General features: G+C 52.3%; 1 protein-coding gene across 6 annotated transcripts in view; it reads left to right on the top strand.

Moving 5' to 3' along the window:
• The window catches only part of CDH23 (cadherin related 23), a 72,751-nt gene that overhangs the window by 36,654 nt on the left and 11,529 nt on the right, over nucleotides 1-24,568 (top strand). For 4 of the 6 annotated variants that reach the window (XM_080641354.1, XM_080641356.1, XM_080641357.1 and 1 more), the window contains 15 exons: nucleotides 3,008-3,229; nucleotides 3,536-3,655; nucleotides 4,315-4,495; nucleotides 10,206-10,339; nucleotides 10,900-11,109; nucleotides 11,643-11,750; nucleotides 13,018-13,120; nucleotides 14,153-14,278; nucleotides 14,960-15,163; nucleotides 16,323-16,781; nucleotides 20,296-20,412; nucleotides 21,370-21,594; nucleotides 22,311-22,480; nucleotides 22,698-22,835; nucleotides 23,805-23,924. In XM_080641354.1, coding sequence (XP_080497480.1) covers nucleotides 3,008-3,229; nucleotides 3,536-3,655; nucleotides 4,315-4,495; nucleotides 10,206-10,339; nucleotides 10,900-11,109; nucleotides 11,643-11,750; nucleotides 13,018-13,120; nucleotides 14,153-14,278; nucleotides 14,960-15,163; nucleotides 16,323-16,781; nucleotides 20,296-20,412; nucleotides 21,370-21,594; nucleotides 22,311-22,480; nucleotides 22,698-22,835; nucleotides 23,805-23,924 — 2,637 coding nt within the window. Of the gene's footprint in view, nucleotides 1-3,007; nucleotides 3,230-3,535; nucleotides 3,656-4,314; nucleotides 4,496-10,205; nucleotides 10,340-10,899; nucleotides 11,110-11,642; nucleotides 11,751-13,017; nucleotides 13,121-14,152; nucleotides 14,279-14,959; nucleotides 15,164-16,322; nucleotides 16,782-19,057; nucleotides 19,337-20,295; nucleotides 20,413-21,369; nucleotides 21,595-22,310; nucleotides 22,481-22,697; nucleotides 22,836-23,804; nucleotides 23,925-24,568 lie in introns of those variants that run through there. The other 2 variants (XM_080641358.1, XM_080641359.1) reach the window with 2 other exon arrangements.

Raw genomic sequence — 24,568 nt, forward strand, 5'->3', positions numbered from 1 at the left:
TAAATGGAGAGTGGAGGTGGCAATGGCTAGGGCCAGGGATTGAAAGAGTGGGAGGGCACAGCCATTATACCTGTACCCCAGCCTGGCTGAAGCTTCCAGGAGCTCTGCTGCTCATTGGGGATCTCGAGCTCCCAGGCAACTCCCGGGCTGAAGGACAGAGTCCACCTGGGTCGGCGAATCATGGTAGTGGGACTCAAGAGTAGCCGGGAATCCTGGGCGCCCTGATCTGAGTCAGAGGCTCTCTGAGAGCTCTCAGCCCTCACTCCTGGAGCAGGAAAGGCTACAACAGAGGAAGGTGGGTGTCGTGCTATTACTAGGTGACCTGGGCAGGCCCAGCCCCGCTGGAGTCAGAGAATCTCCCTGGGATGGAAGGCCCAGAGATTGCCAGCACATAACCAGGTCCTTGATCACGAACCTGATCTTATGAGCCCACTTCAGGAGACAGTCGAGGGCCCTTCCTGCTGGCAGTGTGTGTGCTCTTCCACCCAGAGAAGCTACCAAGCCCATTGAAATGAGCTGGGTACTGAGCCCTCTTCCCACCCTGGCCATCCTCTGGCAGCAGTGGGGTCCTTCAAGGGCGAGACCCTGGAGCACCTGCTCCCAACCCCTCCATTTCTTCCTGGCCTGGGCTTGCCAAACCACCCTTGAAAGCAGACTCCCTCTGCCCCAGGGCCTAGCAGGTAGGTGAAGGGAACCTGGAACTATGGGGAGGGGAGCAATGCCCTCCCATCCCCTCCCCCAGAGGGCTAGAACACCTGAGCATAGCTACCCATGATGCTCTCCTCCACTTCCTTCCTCCCCACCACACTTCCACCAGCTGAGCTTCCTGGGTTTGCAGCAGGGTGAGACACGGGCATTGCCCAAGGTGTGGGCAAGGTCCAGAAACCTGAAGCACTGTTTTCTCGATGCCAAGGCAGGAAGGGCTCAGCTGAAAGGGCCTTTGGGGCATTAACTTCCTCCTCACGTGAGACTAGAGGGAGTCAGACCCCCTCTCCCCTCCCAAACTCAGGCTGATCTCAGAGAGAAAAGGCTGATGGGGCAGCTCTGTTAGACCAGCCACTCCCAGCCCCTGCAGGTTGTTAGACTCACTTCCCTGGGAAAGTGGGGAACCATGGCTGAGTCTGGAATCCGGCCCCTTTCCTGTAAGGTGGTGCTGTTGTGCTGGCAGGATGGTTTGTATTAGTCAGGGCTCTGGTAGTAAAGAGATGACCCACTCAGGGCTCAGCTGAAGGTAGTTTAATAGAATGCCTGCTTACAGAGCTGGTGACGCCCCTCAGAGCAGCAACTGCCAGAAGCCCTTACGTAGCACAGAGCCACAGGACAAGGGGAGGTGAGGTGACGAGCGCAGTGAGAGCTGGAGCTGTGAAAGGGGGCCACCCAACAGGAGAAACACAGCCACTGGTGGTACTAGAGCGAGGAAAGGAAGGAGTGGGGAAGAAACACCCCATCTCTCTCTCCTCCCTCCCCACATCCTCTGCCAGGACCTCCCATCAGCCAAACCCATCTGGAAGCCAGATGGCAAGGGAGCCCAGGTGAGGCAGTCCACAGGGCACATCCTCCCGGGTGGAGAAGCAGAGAATGGAGAGGGGACGGGGTGAGGAGCAGAGATGCCAGCACGTGGCTAACCTCTGTCTCCGTGTACCTACTCTGCTCTCGGAGTGCCGGAGTGCCGCATCAATCATTGCTCCATGGTGCTGAGTGCCGAGTTCCAGTTGTCTCAATAGTACATGTGGTCCAAGCTTCGGCCAACAACAACCCATCACAGGAGAGCACGCGGCAGAAACTGTTCTTGCAGCGAAGCGTGTTCTGGGAGCTTTGTTTTCACAGCTCAACAAATTCTGCCCGTGAAATCGTCCCAGTGTCGGCCTTCTTCAAAATGCTGAAGATGGGCATTTCTTGCATTTACGTGAACATGGGTGAAGCCTACTTGCCTTTTGTAACCTAGGTGGAGGTTCAGGGTCAATAAAGCCCTGGCCCAGGAAAAGCTGTGGGCTCGGGCTGGTTACTGGGGTTCATCTTATATGCCAATTTTATTTATTTTTTTAATATATTTTATTGATTTTTTTTTTTTTTACAGAGAGGAAGAGAGAGGGATAGAGATTTAAAAACATTGATGAGAGCGAAACATCAATCAGCTGCCTCCTTACACACCCCCTACTGGGGATGTGCCCACAACCAAGGTACATGCCCTTGACCGGAATCGAACCTGGGACCCTTCAGTCCGCAGGCCAACGCTCTATCCACTGATCCAAACCGGTTAGGGCACCAATTTTATTTTTTAAAAATGTTTCTTTATTGAGAGAGAGAGAACATGAATGAGAAAGAAACATCAATTGGCTGCCTCCTGCATGCCCCCTATTGGGTATTGAGCCCACAACTCGGGCATGTCCCCTCACCAGGAATTGAACAGGCAACCTCTTAGGACAGTGGTCGGCAAACTGTGGCTCACGAGCCACGGTTTGCTGCTCTGTTGACTAATGAGTTTGCCGACCACCGTATAAGGCATTACCCTTACCCAGAAGTTTTGACTTCAGGTTAAAGACATTAGTACATTAATAAAATGTTTTTTAAGTGTTTTTCCCTAAGGCAGTGGTCAGCAAACTCATTAGTCAACAGAGCCGCAGTTTGCCGACCACTGTCTTAGTACATGGGACGACGCTCAACCAACTGAGCCACCATGGCCAGGTTGCTTATATGCCAGTTTTAATCACTAGGTTTCTGAACTGACAAGGATCGAGGTTACATCTGGCCTAAGCAGTGCCATGATTGATCAGTAATGTCTGCAATGGACATGGACATAGAGATGGTGGTGCAAGTAGCATCTTGTACCTAAGCAGTTACCTAGGTGGCTTTTGTGTGAGTGCCTTCTCTTACCAGCCTGTGCCTGCCCTCCCTCTCATCCTTCTCCCTCTGCCTGAGTGAGTGCAGCCTGGAGGAACATGCAGCTGGCTCCACCTCAACCTCTCTAATCCGCTGACCAAGGAACCTACCACATTCTTCTCCGCAGGCCACCACTCACGTGTACGTGACCATCGTGGACGAGAACGATAACGCACCTGTGTTCCAGCAGCCCCACTATGAGATCTTGCTGGATGAGGGGCCAGACACGATCAATGCCAACCTCGTCACCATCCAGGCACTAGACCTGGACGAGGGGCCCAATGGCACAGTGACCTACGCCATCATTGCAGGCAACATCATTGACACTTTCCATATTGACAGACACACGGTCAGCAGCTGATGGCGGGGCCTAAGAAGAGGGTCATCTGGCTAACGGGATTGGAGGGGAGCTCAGTGACATCATGGGGTGGGGAGCCCAGCAAAGATGGAGTCTGGGGGGGAAACTGGGGTGTGTGGGGCAGCCATTGCGGGGAAATGGAAATCTTGGGCTGGGTGGCAACAAGGGTTTCCCATCATGGTCAGGATGCCTACCTGCTAGGGTACTCACAGAGTACCCCATAAAGGAGCTGGTCCCCGGGGTGGCCTAGACTCACTACCCATCACTCCACCCTTGTTCCCTCTATGTATCCCGCAGGGTGTCATCAGTGCTGCCAAGGAGCTGGACTATGAGATCAGCCATGGCCGCTACACCCTGATCGTCACAGCCACAGACCAGTGCCCCATCTTGTCCCACCGCCTCACCTCCACCACCACGGTGAGTGTGTGGGACACAGCCCCAACTTGGGGGTGAGGGGAAATGGAGCCCAGAAAGCTCTGATGGGAAGAGGGGTAGGGAAAAATTGTCCAGGAGAAACACCCAAATCCAAGAGCCCTGTCCTGGTCTCGGCAACTCACCCAAACTTGCTGTGTGACTTTGTGGAAGTTAATGAACCTCTCTGTGTGGTTGCATCTGTTAGATAGATGATGATACCTGCCTTCCTCCCCTTCATGGGGAGAGCACAAGCTCTGGTCAAACCAGCAGGATTCATATCCCTGATCTTGCATTTCCTAGCTGTGTGGCTCTGGGCAAGTCACTTAACCAACCTGAGCTTCCCTTTCCTCCTCTGTGAGATCAGAAAATAAAAACAATCGCAGTGTGGGAGCAAATGGGAGCATGTAAAATGGCCGTAGTATAGCAATAAGTACAAGTTCAGAGCATCATTATCAAAATATGAGTATGCCCATAGAAAGGCTTCTACAATGACAATGACTCAACCATGCACAGCTTAAAAAGGCTCCCACATCCACATCTCACCTGAGGCTTGCATCAGCCCCCTGAGGTAGGATTATTGGATCCAGTTTCCAGATGAGCAATCCGGACCCAGCACAGGGCTGGCTGAGGTGAGGCCCGGCTAAACTTGTCCACCCTCTCAGGTGCTTGTGAATGTGAATGACATCAACGACAACGTGCCCACCTTCCCCCGAGACTATGAGGGGCCGTTTGATGTCACCGAGGGCCAGCCGGGGCCTAGAGTGTGGACCTTCCTGGCCCATGACCGGGACTCGGGCCCCAACGGGCAGGTGGAGTACAGCATCGTGGATGGAGACCCCCTGGGTGAGTGGGGCCTGAGCTGGGTGGGAGGGGCAGTACAAGCTGAGGGCCTGGTGACCCCCCACTCAGGAGCACAATGAGCCCCACCACTGTGTGATCTTGCCCTCTCCGGGCCTCAGTTTCCCCATCCATAAGATGATGAAAATAATCTCACATGGATATGGTGAGAACATTCAGAAATCTGGGAACAGAAGCTAGTAGCCTTGGAGGGTCCTAGACCCATTGAGAATCAAACAGAAAATGCTCCTGTGTCATACCCAGAGAATAGGCTCAGGTAGAGGAAGGACAGGCATCCTCCCCTACACCCCCAAATGCACATTCAGCCTGGGATTTCCCTGCACGCCCCATCGTCACCCATCCATAGCCTTCACAGCAACCTTGGCTGGTCTCCTCCGTTGAAGAACAGAGTTTATGGCCAGAGAGAGTTTTCTCAATGTGGTTTTCACTCATTTCTGTAGACTAGGAATCCCAAACCCTCAGGCCTTCTAGGCTTATGCAGGGGACTTATATGAGAAAAGGGGTCTAGGCAAGACAATAGGGAGTGGGGCAGGGGGGCTGTGGCAGCCACTGCTCAGCTTCTAACAATTGTAGCCATGTCTTCCTTTTTTTTTTTTTTTTTGTCTGTTTTATTTTTATCATGTTTTCCCATTTCTACAGCCTGGATACCAGGCCTTCCCACTTTTAAAAGAAAAATGGAAAAATTTGGAAATCTTTGTAAAACCTCCGGATTTTTAATTAATCATTTGATAGTTATTGAGTGCGTACCATATGCCAGTGATATTCCAGGTGCTGAGGATTCAGAAGGGGCAAAACAGATGCAAAGCCCTGCCCTCATAGGACATGTTTTCCAGGTGGAAGACACAGGCCATGAGCATAACTGATGAAGCAGATGACCTGGTCCTTGGGGGGAGGGGGGTATAAAGCCAGGAGATGGGGAGCGCCAGGGGGAAGGCTGCAGGGTAGGATAGGGTGTTCCAGGAAGACCTGTCCAAGGAGGTGGCATTTGAGCAAAGACCTGAAGGAAGGGAGGGGTGGGTCATGTGGATGCCTAGGGAAGAGCATCCCAGGCAGAGGGAACAGCCATTGCAAAGACCCTGAGGTGGGAACATGCATGGCAGCAAGCAAAAAGGCCATGTGGCTGACATGAAGTCCATCAGGGGGGCAAGTAGGAAGAGAAGAGATCAGAGAGCTAGTGGGTTCGGATGTTGGGCCCTGCGGGCTATTATTAAAACTTGCTCTGAGTGATGTGGGAACCATGGGAGGACTTTGAGTCGAGGAGGGACACAGTCTGACTTAGATTTTCTTAAAATATATTTTTATTCATTTCAGGGAGGAAGGGAGAGGGAGAGAGAGATAGAAACATCAATGATGAGAGAGAATCACTGATTGGCTGTCTCCTGTAAGCCCCCTGCTGGGGATTGAGCCCTCAACCGGGCATGTGCCCTTGACCGGAATCAAACCTGGGACCCTTCAGTCCACAGACCAACATTCTATCCACTGAGCCAAACTGGTGAGGGCTGACTTAGATTTTAACAGGACTACTGTAGTTCTTGTGCTCAGAAGAGATGATGTAGCCAGGACCAGAGTGGTGGCACTGTCTAGGTGGTCAGCTCTGATATAGTTCAAAGGTAAAGCCAACAGGAAGTACTGACTGATTGGATGTTGGATGTGAGAAAAAGTCAAGGATGACACCGAGGTTTTGGCCTGAGAGACTGGAGAGAGGGTATTGCCATTAACAGATGGGAAGACTGAGGCAGGAGCAGGTGTGGGGGAAAGTGAGGTGAGGCTGAGGTGTCGGGTAGGGTGGATGTACAAGCCAGTTCAGGATTGAGGTCTGGGCCGGAGAGAGGTATTTAGGAGTGGCCAACACAGATATATTTAAAGCCACACGATGAGAGAGTATGGAGGAAGCCAACAGAGGAGAGGTCCAAGGCTAGAACTAAGAACCTGGGGCGAATTTGCAATTAAGAGGCAAAGAGCCCTGGCTGGCGTTGCTCAGTGGTTAGAGCATCCACCCCCAGACTGGAGGGTCGCTGGTTCGATTTTCGGTCAAGGGCACCTACCTGTGTTGCAGGTTCAATCCCTAGCCCCCACTGGGGCATGTGCAGGAGGCAACCAATCAGTGTGTGTCTCTCACATCTCTCTCTCTCTCTCTCTCTCATAAACACATACATACACTCTCCCTCCCTTCTTCTACTCTCTCTGAAAATCCTTAGGTGAGAATTTAAAAAAAAAAAAAGAGGCAAAGAAACAAACGCACGCTTTAAGACCAGACCTGGGGGCCCCCACTGTCCGGAGCTCGTGGGTCACAGTTCTGACATGCCTGCCACCTTTCATCTCCCAAAAGTCTCCTCTCTGGCCAAGGACTAAGCAAGGGTCTTCCTCCTCTGCTGTCTCCACAAACAGAGGTTTTATAATTTCATGGGGGTCCTGCTCCTGGTCAGGAGGATGCCAAAGCCCAGTTGAGAGGGGGTGCTGGGTGGGCAGCTGAGCCTCCTCCCAATAAGGCCCTCTCTGCACCCAGCTTTGGGGTGCAGGGCATACCTGTGCCCCAGAAAACTGCATTCTGATCCATGCCATGGGCCCTTGGTGTCATGAGAAAAATCCACATGTGACCAGGGTCAGCCTTTGGAAGCTGGGGTCTCATGGATGTCCCAGAAGCCTGAGAGGCAGGTCCCTGGCAGAGGGAGAGAGGCCGGGGGTTTTCCCTGGTCTGACCAGCCTGGCGCTCCCTCCCCCCCAGGAAGGAAGAGCAGACATTCGGAGCCCAGCGATGACCTCAGGCTCACCGAGCACTGCCCCATGTCAGGATAGATAAGCGATGAGCTAAGAGTGTGCTCACGAGGTCATGCTCTCCTTTCCCCACATCTCTTCCCACCTCCGGGTTTAGTGACACCATGTTGGTAATGGGGAAGATTGACAAACACGACAAATCAGAGCTGTTTTCTGGGAGAGCGGGGGTAGTGACACACCACAGGTGAAGGGACATGCTCCAGGCTACTCAGCTGCAAGGCCACCTTTTCCCCATTGCAGCCTGCTCCTGTCAGTGGGGCGACATCGGGGATGACACGTGGGTGCAAGCCCCCCGAGGTGTGAGGAGGAAAACAGCCTGGGAATAGGCCATGCCTACTTGAGCCTCTCCTGCCAACCCCAACCTTCTCAGCTAACCCTTCTGGTCAGACCCACTCCTGGGACGCCTTTCTTACATCTTCATCCTCCCCAAAGCCCCCAGTTCCTTGAGAAGGATGCACAGGCTACCTTTCAGAATGCCTCTAGTGGTACCCAGGGCTGCCATGGATCTAGCATACACGTGGAACAGACTTGCCCAGCACCAGAACAACCCTGTGGTGGTACCTCTTCATTAGCCCATTTCTCAGATGAGAACATCAGGGCAGGACTCAGTAACAGCCAAGAGCACAAAGGAGTGAAATCAGGATGCAGATCTGTATATGACTAGATGGTGAGTCTCTGCTTTTAACCTCCAACTCCAGAAGGAGTGGAGCAGCAGGGAGTTCAGGCCCCCGGGGATAAGGAAGATAATTTACTGTCTAGGGGCCTTTTAGCCTATTTACTTCCCGCAATGAGCTGAGTTATTAGGAATCTAGCCTAGGCCCAGCTTCCAGAGCCTCAGGCCTGCCCCCCTGAGCCTTCAGAACCTCTTCCTTCCCTTCTTTCAAGGGGTGGCTGGCTTTGGAGAGAGGGCAGGGGGCCATCTGCTTGCACATGGCCAGGGGCTGAGACAGGGCCCGGAATCCCCTAGAAGGGAATCCTCAGTTCTTTGAGACCTTGGAGTATCGGGCTCAGGAAATCCTGCTGTAAGCAGTCTGCAGGGCTGCAGGGAGCAGAAGAGCTGGCGGGAAATCCCAGCTGCAGGTGAGCCTTGAAGGGGCTGTTTTTTACGTCAAAGCAATAGGAGCTGGGGGCAATGAATGGTGAGGGAGGATGAGAAGGGGCAGGCACAGGAAACTGGGAGAGCTTGGGCCTCTGTCCTTGCTGTGTCCTCATGTGCTACATGTTCCTGAGCAGTCAGTGCCCCACTCTGCCCCTCCATCCCCCCAGATACCAAAGGGAAAGTGAAGGAAGTAACCCTCCCTGTTACCAGTTCCTAGAGGAGTACACACAGATAACACCCTCTTCCTCACGCTCTCCCCACCCGGACTCACTGTCCCTCCCCTTTCTTCTATCCAGCTGGGCTCCCACTTGCCCCTCTGCTCTTCCCCTGTACCCACTCCCTGTTCTCGCCCCTCCCTCCCCCAGCTCCCACCGGGCTCAGCCCTGACTGTCTGGAAAGACTCCAAGTCCCATGGGATGCAGTGGGCCGAGACCCAGCGCCCTGGGTTGGAATCCTGGTCTGTTGTTAACTTGCTGGGAGAGCGTGGATACGTCATCACCTTTCTCTGGACTCCCATTTCATTTTCTGTTTTGTTTTGTTGTTGTTTGTGCTTGTGTTGAATAAGTTCTCTACGTAATTTGGATATTAACCCCTTGTCACATATATGATTTGCAGAGATTTTTCTCTCATCCAGTAGGTTACCTTTTCATTTTGATGACTTCCTTTGCTGTGCAGAAGCTTTTTAGTTTGATGTGGCCCCACTGGTTTATTCTTGCTTTTGTTGCCTTTGCTTTTGGTGTCAAATCCCAAAATTCATTGTCAAGACCAACATCAAGGAGCTTACTAGGTTTTCTTCTAGGAGTTTTATGGTGTCAGGTCTTACATTCAAGCCTTTAATCCATTTTGGGTTAACTTTTGTGTAAGGTGCAAGATAGTGGTTTCATTTCATTCTTGTGCAGGCGGCTGTCCTGTTTTCCCAGCACCATTTATTGTTCTTTCTTCATTATATATTCTCACTCTTTTGTCATAAATTAATTGGCCATGCCTGTGTGAGTTTATTTCTGGGGTCTCCATTCAGTTCTGTTTTTATGCCCATACCATACTGTTTTGATTACTATAGCTTTGTAATGTAGTTGGAAATCAGGGAACATGATGCCTCCAGCTTTGTTCTTTCTCAGAATTACTTTTGGGGTTCCATACAAATTTTAGTGTTGTCTATTCTATTTCTGTGAAAAATGCCATTGGAATTTTGATAGGGATTGCACTGAATCTGTAGGTTGCTTTGGGTAGTATGGACATTTTAACAATATAAATTTTTCTCATCCATGAACACGGAATATTTTTTCATGTATTTATATCTTCAATTTCTTTCATTAATCCTTATAGTTTTCAAGTATAGGTCTTTAACCTCCTTGGTTAAATTTATTTATAGGTATGTTATTCTTTTGGTGCAATTGTAAATGTGATTGTTTTCTTAATTGCTCTTTTTGATAACTAACTCATCATTAGTATATAGAAATACAACAGATTTTTGTCTATTGATTTTGTATCCTGCAACCTTACTGAATCCCATTTTTTCAATGTGACCATCTTATCCAGAGTTAGTCCCTGTTCTGCCCATGAGCCAGGAAGGAAACTGGCCTGGCCTCTCAGGCACATCAGGGCATGAGCGGGCCCAGACCCACCTGCACCCAGCAGTTATCTGTTCCCCTCCCTCCTGTATTTCCCAGACCTTGGCAGGTCCCATGAGGATCTGAAGCTGGGGCATTGGAGGACCCACACTTCTGGGAGTTAGGCTTGCTAGAGGAAGCGGGACAGGCCTAGGCGCTCTGCCCTCTTGACCATTCCCGGCTAACTCTGGCCTCTCCTGGTGGCACCCAGGGGAGTTTCTGATCTCTCCCGTGGAGGGTGTGCTGCGGGTCCGGAAGGATGTGGAGCTGGACCGGGAAACCATTGCCTTCTATAACCTGACCATCTGTGCTCGAGACAGGGGGGTGCCCCCACTCAGTTCCACAGTGAGTCTGGGGCCCCCATTCTACTGGCTTTACCTTGCTGCCCCCTGAACTCTCCATGGAGACTCCTGTAAACACTACCACCCCCAAGCCCAGAGAGGCCATGTGCTCTCAGGGCCCCTAATAGACTTGTGAGTGGATCTTGGGGCTCGCCCAGGGAGGCTGGATCTGGAGCCTGGCAGCCATGGCCACTCCAAGTTGTCCCCCCGCCGCCCCCCCAGCAGCTCTCTGGGGAGGCTGCCTTGTGTGCGGGCCTCTGCCCTGCCACTGCCATTTCAGCTCACCTCTGCCTCGGCTTTTTCTGCTTCCCTCTTATCCTCGTTTTCATCTCCTTGCCTTTTTCATTATCATTTTCTTCTTCCTCTTCCTCTGTCTTCTCCATGGTCCTCAACTGCACCTTTCTTCCTCAATCACCACCCCTTCGCTGTCCTGCCCTGCCTCACTCCTCACCTGCTCCTTGGCTACCATGTCCACCATCCCTCTTTCTTCCTCTCTCTCCTCACACCCCCTCTTCTCCTGTCTGTCACCTCTTCTTCCTCTCCTCCTCCCCTGATGCGCCCCAGATGCTGGTGGGGATTCGGGTCCTGGACATCAATGACAACGACCCTGTGCTGCTGAACCTCCCCATGAACGTGACCATCAGTGAGAACAGCCCCGTCTCCAGCTTCGTCGCCCACATCCTGGCCAGTGACGCTGACAGCGGGTGCAATGCCCTCCTCACCTTTAACATCACTGCAGGCAACCGGGAGCGGGCCTTCTCCATCAATGCCACGGTAGGGCCAGAACTGACCCAGGGTGTTCTCCAGGGTTTTTCCTAAAAGAGGGGACCCTGCCTTAGAGGCTTTTCTACACCACTGTCTGGTCTCCTTCTGGCTCCCTTTTCTCCTTGAACCTCCCACCTCCATTAGGACTCAAGAGTCTCAGTGGGAAGCATGGAAGCTGAGATTCCCAGCTGAGCCATCTCTGGGGTTCCCATCACCCCCAAGGCTTATCATGTGCAGATATGGGGCCAGAGCCTCAGTACCACTTGGTTCATTTGACATCTTGGCGTGTTTCCAGCTGCTGGCATCACAGGGTCCAGAGGCCCCATCCCCTTGAGACAGCAGCACCAGGGCGCTGGGGGGTCACTCTTGCCCTGGCGAGACCGTGCCAGCCCATTTTGGCCTTAGAGACTGAGTGGTCTGCGGTGATGTAGGGAGGCAATTCACAGGCACGTGAAGCATAGGCAGAGCCATTGGGCATCTGTGGCCAGAGCTCAAAGTGGGGAACAGGTCGCTACTGAGCTCACCAGCCCTCCACTTCCCAGACAGGGATCGTCACCGTGAACCGGCCCCTGGACCGCGAGCGGATCCCAGAGTACAAGCTGACCATTTCCGTGAAGGACAACCCGGAGAACCCGCGCATAGCCAGGAGGGTGAGGCTGGAGGGCATGGGTGAGGTGGGGGGAGCAGACGGCAACCTGGCCAGGGGGTTGGATGCACAGGCCTTGGAGTGAGCAAGTGCTGGGTTCAAATCCCAGGCCTCCCTGTCAGCGGGTGTGTGACTTTGGCCAGGCAGTTTCTCTTTTTCTTCTGCAAAATGATGTCCCCAGGGTTATGGAGAGGACTCAAAGGAGCCAATATCGGCAGTGCTCAGCCTGGGGCCTGGCACATGGCAAACACTCAGGGAGCTCAGCCATCATCTCCCCTCAAACCACTGACACTTGGGCACACACCACCATTGTGTGTGCATATGGCCTGTGTGCACTCACAGACACAACTCTGGGTTGCATTTCCCCTGAAAGGGTGGCTTTTCCCTCAAAAGCCAAAGAAATTGTTTCTCTGTTCTAAGAGGATGTGGGTTGTTGCAAGCAAACGGTCCCTTTGGGGGTAGGTTTAGCCATGAGGTCCGGGGCAGGACCTCAGCCAAGAGTCATTGGGTCTGGCTTATCTCAGCTCTGACTAGTTGCATGGTTCAGCCAAGACACTACCCTTTCTGGGCCTCAGTTTCCCCATCTGTATAGGCCGAGGAGACTCGTAAGTCACTGGCCTCTCATTCTGTGCTCCTCTCTCCTTCTCCCACTTCCTCTCCCCATCTTTTCTCTCCTGCTCTCATTCCCCGCCTCTGCCTGTGCTATAGAGGGCCTGGGCCACCCTGGGAAGCAGCAGCATTGAGTGGTGGGAGTCAGGAGGCCTGGGTCTAGTCCCCACTCTGCTGATTGCCATGCAGTTCAACAGTCACCTCTGGGCCTTGGTTTCCTTGCCTCCGCAGTGGAGGTCCCGAGAGATCAGAGCGATGACTGGTTTTTTTAAAGCGTGAAGGGCAGCACTGAGTGCGAGTTTGGGTGAACTCTGATGGGGCATCAGGCCAGCCTAGAAGGTCTGAAAGCCACAACTCATCTTCCTGCGTGCAGCTTTTTTTCTTACCATGAGATGGGCCTGATTAAATGCTTCACAGCACCTCGGTGAAGGAGTTAAGATCCCATTTGCCAGATTGGAAAACTGAGGCCCAGCGAGGAGAAATGATTTGCTTAGGGCCGTGCAAAGAGCTGCTAATACAGTGGGGACTTGAACCCAGGTCTCTAGACCCCTAGTATGGGCTTTTTTATTCTCCATCCCTGTGCCCTGACCCCACATCCCTCAGCCTTCGGAGCACTTTGCTAGGATATGCCTACAGCCTACCCCCCATCACACCTCCCACAGGATTTTGACTTGCTGCTGATCTTTCTTGCGGATGAGAATGACAACCACCCCCTCTTCACTGAGAGCACCTACCGGGCAGAGGTGATGGAGAACTCTCCTGCTGGTAGGTGCTGGGCCCACCCGGGAACGCCTGCTGCTTCCAGGCACCACCTGGTCCCAGATGCCTGTGGATCCACCTCATACCTGAGGTGGGCCCAGCTGAGGCCTAGCTGGGTGGCAGCCTCACCACATAGCCAGTGGGTGCCAAAAGGTGTGGACGGGCGGGAAGGAAGCAGCTCCAAGGGGCTGGTGAGCCCAGGCTGCCAGTTCTCTCAGGGGCCACCAAAGAGGCCACAGGTCTGGTTGGAAGTGATCGTTGGTCCTCAAAGTGGTCTGAGAGCAGCCCCAATGCTCCTCAAGAGGGACAGTGAGGTGTGAGGGCCACCCAGGATGGGAGCAAGCCCACCCTCCCTGTTCCCTCCACCCCAGTAGCACCAAGCATCCTGGAGGCTTCTGGAAGCTTCAAGAGCATCTGTAATCAGGGGGTCTGCATAGGCCAGCATAGCTCTTTCCCCACACAGCAGTCTCACCCCCCTTCAGAGCGACAGAATCTCCTTTTTACTGTCTCCAAGGAGGTGCTCTCCCTCTTCCTCCAGCCCCCCCCCCCCCCCCCCCCAGCTTGGATTCTAAGTCAGAAAGAGATGAACTGAGAAACTCCTTGTCTCTGGCTGGGTGTCCCTCTACGTGAACTTGTTTCTTATTCCTGCCTGTGAATATGCTCATACATGTGCTAACAGACTGGGAGGGATGTGCATACCTTGATAGGGCCCATGCACAGGGAGAGGATGTCAGGGAGCCCCCAGACCCTCCCTCGGAGTAGCCAGCCTCAAAGGTTGCTGGGAAGGCAGGCGTGCTCCGTGGGGGCCCTGAGGGGCTTGCTCACCACTGTTGTGTTTTCTCCCCAGCAGGGCTTTGAGGCCGCTTCCCAGGCATCTGCGTCAGTCTGCCAAGGCTGCCGCAGCCGGCCCAGGGCCTCCCCACCCCGTCCACCTCACCTCCCTCTCATCCATTCTCAGCCATGGCTCACCGGGAAGGGGCGGGGGCGGGGGTGGGGGCCCGGGTTGGCCCTGTAGTGACCCCTCTCCCCCTGGTCCAGGGACCCCCCTCACAGTGCTCAACGGGCCCATCCTGGCCCTGGATGCAGACCTGGACATCTATGCTGTGGTGACCTACCAGCTGCTGGGAGCCCAGAGTGGCCTCTTTGACATCGACAACAGTACGGGTGAGGCCTCTGCACACCCAGCACTCCCGCCTGCTCACCTCTCCCAGCTGGGGAAGGAGGGGGCCGTGGCTAAGTCTAGGGCCTCCCCTGCCAGAGCTGGATTAGGGCACCTGGGGCCAGGTGAGATGACCCCAGAGGAGGCTTGGGGACAACACAAGGGACCTGCTAATACATAAACTCTCAGCCTAGACAGAGAGCCCCCAACCCACTCCTCCATCTCCCTGTGCCCAGCCAGACACAGGCTCCTAGTCAGCCAGAAGCAGCCAAAGCTCTGTCCCCAAAGCAGACCCAAAGGTCGCCAGAGACCCCGTCACATCAGTCTGGTCCTAGACAGTAGACCAGTTGGGGGACAGATGACACCAAGGAGGAACATTCTAGCGCCTCTCTGCCGCCCAGGTCAATCCTTCACCTTGGGTCACCCATCCCAGGAAGGACTCTGTAGACCTGCCGAGGGCACCTGGGGAGGGGACAATCCCAGGAGACTGGCGCCAAGGGGACCTCCCTAAGCGTTGGTCGTTGAGCCCTTTGGGGAAGAAAGTCATTTGTTGCTTTCTCTGCTCCTCTTTTATCTCTTCCCACATTGTGCTGGTCTTTCCATGACCCTCCTGGTTGGCTCTTGCCCTCTTTCCCCACTGCACCCCTTTCCTCTGCATCTCCCTGGCTGGTGGCACTGGGTCTCAGGCATGGTGACAGTGAGGTCGGGTGTGGTCATTGACCGGGAGGCCTTCTCACCTCCCGTCTTGGAGCTGCTGCTCCTGGCTGAGGACATTGGGCTGCTCAACGGCACAGCTGACCTGATCATCACCATCCTGGATGACAATGACAACTGGCCCACCTTTAGCCCTGCTGCCCTCACCATCCACCTGCTGGAGAACTGCCCCCCAGGTGAGCAGGGTGCAGGAAGCAGGCCCGCCCCCAGGCAGGAGCTGGTTGGTGGTCCATGGGGGTTGCAGCCTCACAGGTTGGAGCAGAATCCACCTCCAGCGGGAGGAGGACAGGCAGCAGGGTGGGGGGAGAGAGCCCTGGAGAGGGAGTCAGGAGACCCAGGTCCCCCCACGCTTCCTGTCTCTTATCCACAGTGTCTGGTCTGCAAAATGAGATTGTTAAGCAATGTTCCTGGTTGAAAAGACTATTTTAAAGTCAAAATAGAATTAATGAGATGCCCATCAAAATCAAATAAGACCTTGGGGGCAAATTTTATTTTGAAAGTCATCTAGAAGAATGAGAACATTTTTTTGGGGGGGGAAGTATAATAAAACCAGATTTGCCCTACCTAATATTAAAGCATATCATAGAACTGCAGTATTTAAAGCCATATGATATGAGCTAAATGATCTGGGACAAAGTAGCCCAGAAACAGATACCAGTCAATTAAAGAATGTAATATTAATGTGATAAAGGAAACAATGAAACCATTAGTAAAAACTAATTAGTGTGCAAAGCATCTATTAACATTTAGTGTAGAATCCTACCCTATATAAGACACCAATATGAAATCCAAAGACATTCTAAAGAAAAAATTAAAAAGTAGACAACAATAAAAAGTAAAAGAAAAGCTTTAGGTGAATATTTATCTGACTTCAGAATAAGAAAGTTCTAAGCATATAAGAAACAGAACTTAGAAAAGGAAAAATACTAAATTTTGGTGCTTGTACATTTACACTTCTTTACTTCAGGTAATTATAACCAATACTGGAAAGGCAAACAACAAGCTGAAAAAAGATATTTGTCACAAGTTATCATAATTATATAATTTGTATAAATTGACAGAAAAATAGGCAGAAGACAAAAACATACAATTTGCAGAAGATACAACTGATCATTAAATTATTTAAAAAATGGTCAATCTCACAAATAATCAAAGAATGTAAAATGAAATAAGGTACTGTTTTCCTACAAAATTGCAAACGTGAAAAGTCTATAAAAGATATATGCTGCAAGGCTGTGGTGAGAAGGGTCCCTTGTGAACTGCCAACACATGTATGTTATCTTGATGTTTTTAGAAGAAGCCAGTGTGCTCAGCTCCTCCCCACTTTCCCCCCAGGATTCTCAGTCCTTCAGGTCACAGCCACAGATGAGGACAGTGGCCTCAATGGGGAGCTGATTTACCGAATAGAAGCGGGGGCTCAGGACCGCTTCCACATCCACCCGGTCACGGGGGTCATCCGCGTTGGCAATGTCACCATTGACAGAGAGGAGCAGGAATCCTACAGGCTGACAGTGGTGGCCTCTGACCGGGGCACTGTTCCTCTCTCTGGCACGGCCATCATCACCATCCTTATCGATGACATTAACGACTGCCGCCCCGAGTTCCTCAACCCCATCCAGACCGTGAGCGTGCTGGAGTCAGCCGAGCCAGGCACTGTCATTGCCAATGTCACGGCCATCGACCGTGACCTCAACCCAAAGCTGGAGTACCACATCGTGAGCATTGTGGCCAAGGACGACACTGACCGCCTGGTGCCTGACCAGGAGGACGCCTTTGCTGTGAATATCAACACAGGTACAAGGGCCTGCTCCCCATTCACCCCTGCCCCAGACTCCCTGCCCCAGTCTCTCTGCTCTCTGCTTTCTTCCCGACCCTCCTCTTTGGTATTCTCTCCCTCTCCCTCTCCCTCTCCCTCTCCCTCTCCCTCTCCCTCTCCCTCAACCTCTCCCTCCCTCTCTTCCCTTTCCCTCAGCTGCTCTTCTGTCTACTCTTTGCTCTCCCCTATTGACAGCACATCCTTCCCTCTCCCTTTGTTTCTTCCCTCTCTCCTCCCTTCTCCCTTGACCAGTTCCCGTCAGTGTTGTATTGAGAGTGTCCCACTCACCACCTCTTGCCAGCATTAAATATTATAAAGTGTTTAGGTTTGTAATTTTCTAGGAAAATTGTTTTAATTTAGGCACCTTGTTTTAATATGCATTTCTTTAATAACTAGTTAAATACTTTTTTCATATGTATATTGGCTATTTAAATTATATATATTTACATATACATATACATGTATACATATATGTATGTCTTTAATGACTTCCTTATACTATCACAAAACAGAAATGTGGCCTATCTTTTATGATTTATGCAGTTTATTATAATTTTGATGGTTTTACCATTTTTCCCCAAGTTCAGTTCCTCTAGGAGTTAGGGACCTGCCATGTATACTGGTACTTCCTGGAAGGCCCAGGGAGTGACAGGAAAACTAACGTGACTAATACTAAATGCTAAAAAATGTTGTTTAGAGACACGCATAGTAAAACAGCAATGAGATATCAGTTTCTAAATGTGATTAGCAGATATTAGATGCTGGACAATATTGAGTATTGGTGATTATATGGGCACATCCGATCCCACAAACACTATTATAGGAACTCAGACCCATTCTACCAACTATATAGCAATTTAACACAAAGTCCACTCACACCTTATGGCCCAGCAATTCTGCTCCAGGGTAGAACTTCTCAAGGAAACTCTCAGGTCAATAATGGGACTCTCTGAGGATGTTCACTGCAATGTTGGTGGTGGGGGTTGGAGGCCACCTGGGCACCCATCCTTGGGAGATTGGAGACTAAAACATTGTAGGTGCATGCCATGGGATGCCAGGCAACAGTCAGAAGCAACAGACTAGACCAGTGGTCGGCAAACTCATTAGTCAGCAGAGCCAAATATCAACAGTACGATAGAAATTTCTTTTGAGAGCCAAATTTTTTAAACTTAAACTTCTTCTAACGCCACTTCTTCAAAATAGACTTGCCCAGGCCGTGGTATTTTGTGGAAGAGCCACACTCAAGGGGCCAAAGAGCCACATGTGGCTCGCGAGCCGCAGTTTGCCGACCATGGGACTAGACTCACACAGAGCAACGTGGGTGAACCTTAAAAATAAGTACTTATTGAAAAGAGTAAGAAATAGGGTGGGATATATATACCACAATCCTATTTGCATAAATATAAGACACACACACGCAAAAAAAATAAACCCACATGATCTTGAATACATTACAATGATTGCCGCTCTGTTGACTAATGAGTTTGCCGACCACTGGACTAGACTAAATGTTACCGTGTAGTTGGAAGCTGTGAGGATTAGGCAATTGTGGCACATTGTGTGCAAAGAGGTAAAGGGTAGTATATGACAGTGGTCGGCAAACTCATTAGTCACCAGAGCAGCTTGCAAGCCGCAGTTTGCCGACCACTGCCCTCGAGGAGAAGGGAAGGGGTAAGAAGTATTGAAATGAAAGGGAATAGATACATGCATGAAACAAGAGTAGTGCCCATGATGATAGTGTGCACTGAGCCAAAGAGTGTGACTAGCTCAGACTGCATCAGAGGCCTAAAGGAAAAAAGAAGTGAGGAAAACCATGAGCACTAGGAGAAGTCACATAGGTTAAGTGGTGTCCCGGTTAACAGAACCCCGACCCCTTGCAGTGGTTGTTCAGGACCATGGAGAGCTGCTCCATACCCCTGCCCAACTTTACGCTATACACACAGTACCTTACCGATGCCTCTACCACTTTTCTCTTTCCTGTCCTCCTTCCCTCTGACTGACTCTCTTCTCTCTATTTTTCTTTCCAGTGTCTTCTCTGCCCCTCTTCCTCATGCTCTCCCCACCCACCTTGCTCACCTTCCTTCCCCCTTCCTCTCCTACCAAATGGGCTCCCTCTTCCTTCCCTGGCTCCCTTCCCCTCTGCCTCACAAACTCCCTCACAACCTCCCTCCCAAACTTCCCACCCTGGTCAGCTCTGAGCCCCATTGCCCCCCATGCCCTGCTCTGATCCATCCCCTCTGCACCTAAACTAACTGATGTTAACCCTCTTCTCTCTTCCTCACGGCTGGCAGGCCCACAGGTTTGAGCTCTGTTTCTCTGTCACTTCCCACCTCATCTCTTCTCTGCTTCACCCCATTGCCTTCCTCCATACCCACTGCACCCCCACCACCCTTCCCATCCTGTGGGGCCAGGCCAAGGCCGTGGCCCAGCCTTTGCAGACTGAATGCAGCCATCCTCTCCCCATCCTCGCTCCCCAGCCTCGGGGACGGGGAGCGAGAGTAGGAAGAGGAGGAGGAGGAGGCAGCGGCCCAGGGTAAGTGACCTCCCCATGGCTGGAAACCGAGGAGGACAGAAGCCCAGCAGGGGGACCTGCCAAGGGGGAAGGGAATCCCAAAGACCTCAGTGCCTGAGAGGGAACTGGAAAGGGAGAGAGGAGGCTCCACCCTGGATGAGGCGGATGGGAAGAGGAGCACCAGATCCTCCAACGGGCAGGAAGCAGAGAGGGCCCAATAGAGCAGCCGTGGCATCAGCTAAGCCTGATCTGTCCAGTAATTGGGAGTGGGTGGGGCTCTGAGAGGCAGTGGGAAGGAGAAAAGAAAACGCCTTGCTAGTTCTAACATAGGCTGTGCTCCTTTCCCACATTAGTCCATGTCACTCCCTACTTAATGGAGGCAAAGGAGTAGTCCTGACTGTCCGGCTGTTCCATTGCTGTCCCCTCCAGAGCACCCCCTCAGCAGTTTAGCGGCCTTGAACTTCCGTTATACTTGATCTCTGTAGAACGTGAGCATTCTTTAAATAGAGATAAAATACACGTAACAAAATTCACCATCTTAACCATCTTTAAATGTAGAGTAGTGTTCAGTATTCTCACATTGTTGTGGGATACAAAGCATTTTTAAACAAGCAATTACATGGCATTCTCTATGTGCCAGACACTGTTCTAAGCCCTTTATTCATTTCATTGTTATAACCATCAAAATCGCCCTATGTGGTAGGTACTGTAATTATCCTGATTTTACAGATGAGGAAACAGAGGTGCAGAGAGGTTAAATAATTTGCCCACGTTCACTATCTAGAAAGCAATGAGTGCTGTACCCTAACTTGCAGGTTGCTGTGGCCTCATCCCAGCCAAAGATGAGATCAGCAAGAACAAGGTCCACTGGGGACCATTGCTCTCAGTGGGGATTGAGTGGGTTGGCCAGGAGTACCCCTAGGAGGCACAGGTTTTAGGGGGTTCCCCTTGGGCTAAACCTGACCTGATCTGGTCTACAGGGTCTGTAATGGTGAAGTCTCCCCTGAACCGGGAGCTGGTTGCCACCTATGAGGTCACTCTCTCGGTGATTGACAATGCCAGCGACCTACCAGAGCGCTCTGTCAGCGTGCCAAATGGTAAGGTTCCCCACAGGCACCTCCCATTGGTTATTCAGAGCTGATCTGGGCAGGAGGGGCAGGCTGGGAACAGCAAAGGCTTGGCCCCAGGAAGGAAGCAGCAGGACCCAGAGGGATGTGAAAGGTGGCAGCTACAGTGAGGCCCAGGATGGCGTGTGTCCCCGATGTTAGGCAGAGCTCAGCAGTAGGGGATCCAGAAGCCAAGAATTGGGGGATTCATGAAACCCATTCAGAGTGAGGAGGCTTGGTGGAGGCTGGACAGGAACTGAGAAAAGGATGGGTTAGAGACTTAGGTCGGAATCCGTTATCAGAACTGGTAACGAGGATGTGAGATGGGAACCCAGATCTGATAGAAAGCCACAGGGTCCTAGGAAGGAAAGCACAAGGAAAGGTGATGGAAGCCACAGACATCATATTGGTGTTCATGGCCACTATGGCAGAGAAGAGGGGGGAATAGTTGATGCCTTCTGCAGGCCGGCACAGGCTGTCTTGCCTGCAGCCTGAGGCATGAGCTGGAAGGGGCTGCTGGAGGCATGTCTGCTTATCTTCATTGCCCACAGGACCAAGTTTTCAGGGAAGAAGGGCAGACGTGCTCACCTACACGTCCCACACTCAGAGGACAAAGGGCTGGTTATAGAGAGGTCTTGACTCAGGAAGCAGAAGGCTGATTCATGGAAAGGTCCTCATGGGACAGGTTAGGAAACTAAGGCACAGTAGGCCAGGGGCTCCACCAAGGTGATTCAGCCTGGTGGTAGAACCCAAGCTCCTTTGCTTATGGAAGAATGAGACCAGACCAGAGCAAAGGGTCAGGACCCACCACTCAAGCGTGGGTCAAGCTACAGGGATCCCGGGAGGGCTGTGAGATGCTGCCATCCTCTCCAGGCGTAGCTGAGACTTAGGAAGGCCCAGCCATATTGGTGTCCCTCACGTCGCCCTCACCCCCTGCCTCCACCCCAGCCAAGCTGACAGTCAACATCCTGGATGTCAATGACAACACGCCCCGGTTCAAGCCCTTTGGGATCACCTACTACACAGAGAAGGTCCTGGAGGGGGCCACCCCGGGCACCACGCTCATCGCTGTATCAGCTGTGGACCCCGACAAGGGCCTCAATGGGCTGATCACCTACAGCCTGCTGGACCTGATGCCCCCAGGCTACGTTCAGCTGGAAGACTCCTCAGCAGGTAGGGCTGGGGGACATGTGTGTGCCTGTCACCCTCCAAGAGGGACGATGGCCCACTTCTCACCCTCCAGTTGTGGCCCCACTATGGCCCCTCAATGGGCTGGGCCAGAGCCAATATGGCCAGTGTTCCTGCCAGATGCCCAAGCTAGAGGAAAGGACAAAATGCTTTGTCCTTGGTTGGGATGGAAGGCCCCTTTAAGGTCTGCTGGAAACCTGGAATATTCCACCACCATCTCTCTCCACCACCCAAGCTTTTACTATAGCTTTCCCTTGGTATCAAAGGGGGATTGGTTCCAGGACTTCCCCAGGAGTACCAAAATTTATGGATGGTCAAGTCCCATAGTCAGCCTTCCATCCATATATACAATTTCATATCCACAGATTCAGCAGATTGAAACCTGAAGTTGTGGAGGGATGACTATGTTAGTATCACTTAGGATGCAAGAAGGCCAAGAGGGAGTATCTCAGAGGAGGCCCTGGGCATGTTGATGTTCATCTATTTGACATGTGAAAGCTTTCTCGCCCCTCCAGTAAAGAGAACGGCTGGATGCCAGTTGCTCTCAGCCCTCTGACCTGCCACTGGGCAGGGCTGACTGACCATCCTCCTTCAAGGGACCACACCTGCCCCTCAGAGCTCTAGATCCTTCTCTTCATACTGTGGAGAGCTTTATAAGTGAGGAATGGCCAAATGGCACTGGGTGTGCCTCTGTGTCTTAGGGAAGGTCATTGCCAACCAGACGGTGGACTATGAGGAAGTGCACTGGCTCAACTTTACTGTGAGGGCTTCAGACAATGGGTCCCCACCCCGGGCAGCCGAGATCCCTGTCTACCTGGAGATTGTGGACATCAATGACAACAACCCCATATTTGACCAGCCTTCCTACCAGGTGGGTGGCCAGGCCTGGTGGGTCTAGGACCTGTGCCCATCCCTTGGGGCCTTTGGTCATCTTTCGCTACCACCCTACCAGCCTCTAAGCCTCATGGTAGTGACTGCCCCATGAGCAGCTTGATGCCCTGGTTGTCTAAATCTGTGAGTTCCTAGCGCAGGGCATGGGCTGGAGGACTAACGCTGCCTGCTCTCTCCCCCTGCCCATCGGGCTCCAGGAAGCCGTCTATGAGGATGTGCCCGTGGGCACAGTCATCCTGACGGTCACTGCTACTGATGCCGACTCAGGCAACTTTGCCGTCATTGAGTACAGCCTTGTAGATGGAGAGGGCAAGTTTGCCATCAACCCCACCACGGTAAGCGGGCAATGGAGGGCATGGGTTTGGGACTGGGGAGTGGAATGGGCCCAGGGTCACAGGCTGAGAAGCCACCAAAAGTATGGCGGTTTCCTCCCCGTTTCTGGGTCCTGCCACCTGGAGATCTGTAACCTTAGAGGTTTTTTAGCTCAGTCAGCCCTGTTCTCAGAGTCCCAGACATCCTGTAGACTGAGGCCTTTCTGTCCCAGCAGGCATTGAGGAAGTGGCCAAAATCTTTGGGAACTAGCCCTTTGTGGGACAAAAACTTCTGTTGTGTGTCCCCAGCAGACTAGCAAGCTTGATTCGAGATCATGTGAACACTTTTTTAAACTGTCAAAAGAGGCATAGAAAACCCTGCAGAAAGTGAGCACAATGTTTGAGCGCCTCCTACTGGTGTATATGTGGCCCTGTACCCAGCACCTCCCTCATGCTCCCACAAGTCTCGGCCTGTGGGAGAGCAGAAACTCAAGAGAAAAGAGGGGTGATGGTTTCAGATGTCTGCACATGGGCTCCAAGCTGCTATTTCAGCACAGAAAGAGCCCAGTGGCCGAGGGGTGTTTGGTCAGCCAGGGCCCTCCCCAGTTGCTGGGCTGGAACTGGACTTTCCCTCCCACTGCCCCCACTCCTGCCCACATCCCCCTCATTCTGCCCTCTCAGCAGTGTTCTGTCCCTCCTGCTTGGTGTGAGCAATCAGACATGCTCCTGGCCTGGCACTATGAACAATGAGTGTCTATGGCACACGACCATCTACCTGGCCAGGTAGTACGCTCCAGCCTGGGCTGTTTGTCCCATCTCCAGGTGGACTGGGGAAGTGAGGGCTAGAATGAGAGCTCCATAGGAGCAGGAGCTGTTGTCTCTTCTGTTCAGTGCTGTATCTCCGGAGCTCCCAGGAGGCTCTGGCACACAGTCGATGCTCAGTAAATATCTGCTGAACAGATGAAGGACCTGATTCCATCCACCTCCTACTAGGGCGACATCTATGTGCTGTCCTCTCTGGACCGGGAGAAGAAGGACCACTATATCCTGACTGCCTTGGCCAAAGACAACCCTGGGGATGTAGCCAGCAACCGTCGAGAAAACTCGGTGCAGGTGAGGGGTGCCAGGCTAGGCCAGGGACTCAGGGCCTGGGGCTGTGGAGGCAGCAAGAAAAGCCTTTAGAGCTTGACGACTGAAGAGCCACCTGCTCCCCTCAGAGACGTGGTGGCAGGAAGGAAAAGGCACGAACTTAGCTGGGTGGGTCACAATGGCTGTGGCGAGGGAGACGGGGACTCCAGCAGAAATCTCTTGTGCCAAACCTCTGCTGAGGCAGAGGGACATGCCTGGGTGTAACCCAAATAAAGCCGGGGCTCACCTGGCCAGAGTGCCCATGTGTCCCATTGAGGGAAACACAGTCCGCAACCAAACATAATTATAAAGCAGTTTTCTTTATTTGTGTTTTCTAAAGAACATTAATAAGGAACCAAATTCACAACCCCAGATCCAGCGTCCACACAGGTGCTCTGAGGCCAGTGGCTCACCTTCTAAGCTCTACCCCATTTCTACCCCAAATCCTACTCCATGAGGCTTTGCTTTCTCTTTCTTTCTCCCCCTTCTTTCTGCCTCGTCCAGTCATGTCCTTCTGCATTCAGCTCTCCCCACAATAACATAACTAACCTTCCAAAAAATCTCCTGGGTGAGGAAGGGAGAAGCTGGTGGGCAAGTTCTCTTAGCAGATGGGGGAGGGGCTGGGAGCA

This window comes from Plecotus auritus, assembly GCF_963455305.1.
Source record: "Plecotus auritus genome assembly, chromosome: 9".
Lineage (NCBI taxonomy): Eukaryota > Metazoa > Chordata > Mammalia > Chiroptera > Vespertilionidae > Plecotus > Plecotus auritus.